The sequence below is a fragment of the Microtus ochrogaster genome, unplaced genomic scaffold (assembly GCF_000317375.1).
Source record: "Microtus ochrogaster isolate Prairie Vole_2 unplaced genomic scaffold, MicOch1.0 UNK1, whole genome shotgun sequence".
Classification (NCBI taxonomy): Eukaryota; Metazoa; Chordata; class Mammalia; order Rodentia; family Cricetidae; genus Microtus; species Microtus ochrogaster.
Genome location: NW_004949099.1, coordinates 14,997,245 through 15,004,786, shown reverse-complemented (window position 1 = coordinate 15,004,786; position 7,542 = coordinate 14,997,245). Strand labels below are relative to the sequence as shown.

Sequence of the window (7,542 nt, the reverse complement as noted above, 5' to 3'; positions counted from 1 at the left end):
GGAGCCATCACCTACAGATCACTGGAGCCATCACCTACAGATCACTGGAGCCATCACCTACAGATCACTGGAGCCATCCTGAACATCGTTTTTCTAAGAATAGCCTGGGCTAGTGTTGGGGACTACAGACCCTCAGACCCTGAATTTTCTGCAATGCCTTGCCTGCTGGAGTAAACAGCTTATTTTTCTGTGCTTGCAACTGCTCTGAGCACGAGACCCTCATGAGTTCCTGATGGCAGGGGAGTGGTTTCTGGTGGACTTGCAGCTGAAAAATCCCAAGAGCTAGGGTGTGACCATTAGTCAAGGAGAGCCTTTATAACCTGCCTTTGAACACAATAAAAGGGGCATTCTTGTTTCAAGGATGACCCGTGTTTGTGTGTGTGTGTGTGTGTGTGTGTGTGTGTGTGTATTTCAATCTCCAGCCCCTTGCCTGACTCTTGAACCATCCATGGTGTATAGGCAAAATGGTACAGGCTAGCCCCAAGTTGCAGATACAGAAGAGGAGACATTCGAAGGTGAAAAGACTAGCCCAAGACTCTGGAACAAGTAAATAGTGAACCAAGTTTTGAATGTGAGTTCTTTGTCTAGTGGTTCAGGAAGGTGTACGGAATTGTGGTAAATGCCATGGAGACGGGAATCATTGAGTTTAACCTGGCATTTAGTGAGCAAACCAACAGAACTCCTTGAGTCGTGATTTTCTCAGTTTGCTATGCTTTGAGCTCACATCCAACAAGTTCATGTGTCAGGAGCCCAGTCCTTAGTGTGGTCATGTTTAAAGGTAACATCGAAAGAAAGTATCTGATCTGGATTCCTGTCTGGCAATGTGATGTCTTTTTTTCTGCTATGGTAGGGCATTGTCTGTCCTACAACATCAGTCATAAGATCCCTGCAACTAAGATGATACTGGGACCATATCTTGAACCTCCAGAGCTCTGAGTTAAATGAACCCTTTTCTCTTTAGAATGTTACCTAGCCTCGGGTATTTTAATACAGTAACAACAACAACAACAAAAAACCCTAAATTAGACAGGGTTACTTTCTGCGAAGAGTTGTGAAGATTAATGAGAAGAAATCACGAATCATCAGCTGACATAACCTACCATAATCTTTATGTTGTCATTGTCCTTCCCCTTATAACACCACTTAAGAGCAGCCAACTGGGAGTGTTCCAATCTTTTCATTCCCTTGTCCCCTGAGGCATTCCACAGGCATTGTTCCAATTGACTCCAAAGCTCTAAAACTACCAGTTCCTGGCTTCTCTCGGTGGCATCTGGAGGTGACTTTTCCCTTAGGAAACATAACACATTCTCCATTCTTCTGTTGTTAGTCTTTCTCTGCCCAATACATTGTTCTTGGCATTCCTCACAAGCTCCGCTAGCCTGATGACAGGACAAATCACTGTTGACTCAGTCAGCAGAAACAAAACAAAGCAGGTTCCCGCTCTGCCAGAATCCAAGACCTTGGTACAACATAAAACATCCAAGGAAAACAAAGCACAGCCTGCCGAGGTCAGGCAGGACCTCCACTCAGGGAACTGGTCTTTCTGTAGCTCTCCTGTGTGGGTTGAAACCCAGAGAGGCAAGAGCCAAGTAAACGGAGACCCAGCTGCATAACAAAATCTCGACAGTTGCCAAAAAGGGGATGAGGGTGTTGAAGCACTAGCCCAGATCAAGGCTGACATGGCCTCATGGTAGAGAATCCAGGAGAGCACAGCCCTGATCTGTATATGTACGTGTGTGCATATGAACAGACATATGTGTATCTACATACAGAAACATACACTGACCTCTGGGTAAAAAGGAAAACATGGCAGGACTCCCCCCAAATCATTAGTTCTGACATCTCTCATATGAGACTGGAGGGTAGTGAGGACTCTGCCTTTATTTGGATTTATCTCGTTGAGCCTGCTACTTGTTATTTAAAATTCTCTCCTTGATACATAAAAACAAGCTATTTGCCCCGGAAGGTAGGCAGTTCTAATAACCCAACACAGACTGAGTGCATGTCATATGCTCATATGTTTCCAATATGTTTAAGAGGAGGACATGATTGGCCCAGTTTTGAAAATTCTTGTGTGTGCTAGTGTGTGCAAACTTGGGCATACACTCACGCCCTGGAGCACATGGAGGTTGTTGGACAACCTTGGGTGCCAGTCTTCACCATGTATCCTGTTGGAGGCAGGGTCTGAGTTCTGCAGCTGCACAAGCCGAGTTAGCTGGCCCATGAATTTCTGTAGATTCTCCTGTCTCTACTTTACATCTCAGCTTAGGAGTGCAGGGTTTTCAGATACATGCCACTGTGGGTTATGGAGACTCAAACATAGGTTCAGACACATGCCACCGTGGGTTATGGAGACTCAAACATAGGTTCGGACTCATGCCACTGTGGTTTATGGAGACCCAAACATAGGTTCAGACACATGCCACCGTGGGTTATGGACACCCAAACATAGGTTCTCACGCTTGCTCAGCAAGTGCTTTAGAAACTGAGCCCATCTCTGAATCACACACAAACAAAGCAACGCCCCAAGCCAAGGATCCAAGGTCTTCCAACAACTGAGCGTGCAGCCAGCCCCAGCTGTGATCTGCACTGTCAGCTCACCCAGTGTGGTCTAACGGCCCTCCTACAAACACTGTGTCTCCGTTTACCCTGCTTCACCTGCTTATCAAACTCGGGCTTCAGCGCGTCTTCCGTGAAGATGTGAAAGCGCATCTTCCTGTGGCTGAAGAGCACTGCTGACTTGAGCATGACCAGTGTCTCCTCCAACCGGTTGCCGCAGGCCACCACAGCCAGGTGAATCCAGAGCTCGGGTGGCACGGAGTGCAAGTTCCTAGCTTCCCCAGGCCTCCTAGAAAGAAGAAAAACAAGCTGAACTTTAAAAAAAAAAAAAAATTAAAAAAAAAACTCACACTGAATGGTTGGAACATTTCAAAACATGAACAGGCACAATCTGTTATATTTTATAAAGTGATAAGCATTTTGACAATTCTTCCTGCTTGTAGAAAAATACCATTTATTCCCATATTTATCCTGGCCATAATGAGATGAGTCACTGTTTGGATGGCTATAGGTGTCTGGGGCTTTTTCTGCCAGCACTCAGCTGTCTAGTGCCTGCTGGCTGCCTACAGGACTGTGTTTGGAAATATCATTTCCAAACTCCGACAGCTGACTGGGGGCTGTGGGGTTCCCACTAGCACAGGGCCATGGAAATTAGATTTGATGCAATTTGAACAAGAGAAGGGTGAGTCGTGGCTTTCCCATGTGAACCTCGAAATATGATACCCCCCTCATCTGGAGGTTTTTAGGTTGCGGTGGAATGCGTGACTGCTGGATGGAAAGGAAAGCTGTGTAATTGCAAGAGGTGATGGAAGCAAACAACCTACACGCCCCCACGCCCACGGTGTCCCAGGGTGGCCTTGAAGAAACAGGTGTTAATCCTGTCTGGTCAAGGAGCGCTCCTATTACTACAGTGGTAGGTAGGAGACTCGGCTTAGTGAGAAGCAGGCAGGGGGGAGGTGCGCGAACCTGCGAACATCAAGGTATCCAATCTCGAATGAACAGCTGGGAGGAGAAATGGGATCCAGGAGTCTAGCTAGGATCATCATCCAGCTATTTCCTAGGAATAAAGATTGGTCCCAGCCAGAGAGCTGAAGCCAAGCCTCAAAAGCACCACTGAGAAACATTTGCAGGCAAGCTGGAAGAAGTCGGGCTGGAAAAGGTGCCCGGAGACAAATGAACGCAATTTACTCGCACGAAAGATTTGGAGAGCAGGGGAACTTGGATGTCAAACACCACCTTCCTTCCAAAAACCTTCCAGTTCACTCTGTGGCCTTCCCCGCCCCCGCCCCCCCCCCCCCCCACGCTCTGGCGTGCTTGCAGGCTCATTCCAGATTGCTTCCACCAAGAGGGAAGTTGAAGCTGTGGGTGGAGCATCCTGGAACCCGTCCCAGTTTGATTACTTAAGAGCAAGCTTGGCAGAAGCGTGGCCTGGTGGCTCAGCCCAGGCTAGATGCAGCTGGTTCTCGGATTTCACTAACTTTGGGAGTCACGAGGAAAGATGGTATCTTTATGAATCGCTCACTTCTCTCCAGTCCCCCTATTCTTTGCAGATGTGGCCACTGACTTCTCTCCCCTGTCACCATGACAGAGAGCCCCGTGGGAGGTCTGTTCATCTCAGCTTTACCTGTAGTCCCCAACCTAATGTTCTGTCCTCACTGGTGTGGGGGTGCGGGTGGAGTTCCAAGATGCCGGTCTTGTTAGTTTTCCAATTAGAATCTGGTGAGGCTTACCTGCCTTCAAGATCAAACACAAACTGCCAATTAGGAATCCTAACTACGTCTCAACTGCCACCAATACACACTCAGTCACACTTCTGTCCCCATCTGTGGCTTTATTTCAGTCCACACAGTGTATTTCTAGGTGCACTGGCTGGTTTCGTGTGTCGATTTGACACAAGCTAGAGTCATCAGAGAGGAAGGCGCCTCACTTGAGGAAATGCCTCCATGAGATCCAGCTGTAAGGCCTTTCTCAATTAGTGATCCTTGAGGGAGGGCCTGGTGGGTGGTACCATCCTGGTTGGTGGTCCTGGGTTCTGTAGGAAAGTAGTCTGAGCAAGCCAGGGGAAGCAAGCCAGTAAGTAGCACACCTGGCCTCTGCATCAGCTCCTGCCTCCAGGATCCTGCCCAGTTTGAGTTCCTATCCTGACTTCCTTCAGTGTTGAGCAGCAATGTAGAACTGTAAGCCAAATGAACCCTTTCCCCTCTGCAACTTGCATTTTGGTCATGGTGTTTTGTCGTAGCCATAGAAACCTAACTAAGCCATTTGGACTTGACACATGAACATTCATTCATTTCACTTATTCTAATTTCTCTCCAAAGTGTTCTCTCTTTACTAAACACCACCCACTCCTTTATGGACAATTCTTTACTGAAGGCCCATTATGTGTGAGAGAGTATTCTAGAACAGAGCTGAACCAAGCAAAGATGAAGAAGTCTCTCCAGAGGACAAGGGAAGAAGAGAAATAACACTGAAAAGGTGACGGGGCTCTGTAACATGAGGGCCTGCTGCTTGTTGGGGTTTCTGTCCTGCCCAGTTCCCACATCTGGTAAGCCCCCAAAGAAAATCACACACAGGTCTACATAAGTTATAAACTGATTGGCCCATTAGCTCAGGCTTCTTATTAGCTTTTGTAGCTTATATTAACCCATTATTCTTATCTATGTTAGCCACAAGGCTCAGTATCTTTTTCAGTGGGGCAGGTCACATCCTGCTTCTTTGGTGGTCTGGACAGGAATGGGCTTCCTCCTTCCCAGAATTCTTCTGTTCTCATTGCCCTGCCTCTACTTCCTGTCTGGTTGACCCACCTACACTTTCTGCCTGGCCAATCAGCGTTTATTTAAAACATGATTGACAGAATACAGACAATTCTCCCATACCAGGGCTCAGCTTGTGAAGGGCTTGCTCTAAAAGCAGGAGAACCTCGATTTTGATCCCCAGAACCTGGCTAAGAAAAGTTAGGCACAGTGTTGCCCACTTGTGATGCCAGCACTAAGGAGGCAAGACAGGTGGTCCCTGGGGCTCAACAGTCAGCCAACCTAGGCCATTTATTGAGTTCCAGGTAAGGAAGAAACAGTCTCAGGGGGGAAAAAAAATTGGATGGAGCCTAAGCAACAACACCCAAGCTTGTCTTCTGGCCTCCACACATATACACATGTCCCCAAACACACGTGTCCCCATACACACATGAACACACCCATGGGGGCGGGGGACAATCTCTAAGTACCTTGCAGAAAAAGTCAAAAGTGGGGACTGGAGGGATACAATTCTCCCAGCACCCACATGGTAGCGAACAACTGTCTCTAACTCCAAGATCTGACACCCTCACACAGACATACACGCAGGCCAGGCACCAATGCACATAAAATAAAAATATTTTTTAGGTGAAAAAGGTTGTGACAGAATACTGCTGCCACTGCTGACAGGGTGGGATCTCATTCACGGTGGGTGACTGTGCAGTGTGACACCAGGCAAGTGAAGACAGGCCACCCTGACAAGAAATCCATCAGAGGCTTCGGACAGTGGGGACAGAGCATCTCTAGGGGACAGTGGCAGAGGAGAAACTAAGTCCGTATGAGCCTGGAAACCATGAGGACCCCGCCTCTCGGGACTCACACACCCATGGGTCTTCCTCATGGAGGAGTCATGCCCACGATTAAAACCAGTTCTCAATTAGCTAACTTATGTGGATGGGAGGAGAGGCCATGTGAACAGCACTAAGATGATGATTTAAGTATATGGTTAAGGACCAGCCAAAAGGCCCATAACACTTCTGAGCCTCCGAGATGTTTCTTCCAGCAGAAGTTTCTGGTAGCCACAGCCAAGAACCCGAGTTTGAGCCCCTGGAACGACATGGTGCAAGGAGTGAACCAACCCCTAAACTCCTGCAAGCTGTCCTCTTTGCACACCACATGCTCACACACTCTTGCACACGCGTGCATACAAACAAGTATTAAAAACGCTGTAAGACTCGATGTGATCAGCTGGTTAAAATCTGCCCTATATTTGGGAATACGGGTGTGTTGCAAAGGTAATGACACATGGGGCTGGAATATAGTGCAGTGGTAAAGCACCTGCCTGGCATGCAAGAGACCTTCCATTCCATCCTCAGAACGGCAGAAGGGATACCTTCCCCACCCCAAACAGAAGGAGTCCACCATGCTCATCTTCACCCAGAGACAATAAGTCTAAACCTCAGTAAGCTGGTACAAACAAATTTAAATAAATTTAAGTTTTTGCTGACTGGAGAAGATGGAAAAATAAATAAAAGGATGTCCCTGATGAGCTCTCAAGGGTTGGGGCAGGGAACAGACAGCTTGGGTCCTGAACAGTGGACACTGGCCCAAACCCTCAAGAGGTATTTGTCAAGTTAGCACACCCCCTGTTCTTCCACATGGACTCCCCCATGAATAACCTGCAGAAACGCTTGCGTGTTTGCATAATCCCATGCAAGAGCATGCAGAACAGTTCTGTGTAGAAAACAAGCCGATGACCATGCAAAGAAGATCACCAACGTATTGCCATGGTGAGCGCGCGGATTACCATAAAGCAGGGAAAGGAATAACCTAGAACAGCAGGCTCTGACACGGTCCTAGGAGGAAGTGAAGAAGTCTGTGCGGATTGTAACAGGATAGTCACAGTCAGATTTCAACACAAGAAGGAGTGTTGTCATAGCATAATGGTGCTGATTCCTGGGGCTTTAAATGCAGTTCTGGGGGTTAAATAAACACCAGACTTACTCTCGTCCATTTTCATACAGGATCCTTATTCTCTAATGCTCTTGGTCCTATTGAAACTTTTTAGTATCTAAAAATACTGCCATGTTAATAGGCAAGAAAAATCTATTATCATGTGTATGCTGATCATGCTGATCAGTGTGATACCATTTTGTATGTTTATTTGTTTTTTTTTTTACTTAAATCCCCTTAAATAAGAGAAAGAAGGAGTATTGTATCTTATTTGCTGATGTATATGGAGTAAAAGTAA

The 7,542-nt window shown here is 47.0% G+C and overlaps 1 protein-coding gene across 1 annotated transcript in view; it reads right to left on the bottom strand.

Moving 5' to 3' along the window:
* Gxylt2 (glucoside xylosyltransferase 2) overlaps nt 1-7,542 on the bottom strand; it is a 94,056-nt gene that overhangs the window by 63,079 nt on the left and 23,435 nt on the right. The window contains exon 2 of the mRNA XM_005364949.2: nt 2,659-2,848. Coding sequence (XP_005365006.1) covers nt 2,659-2,848 — 190 coding nt within the window. The remainder of the gene's footprint in view (nt 1-2,658; nt 2,849-7,542) is intronic.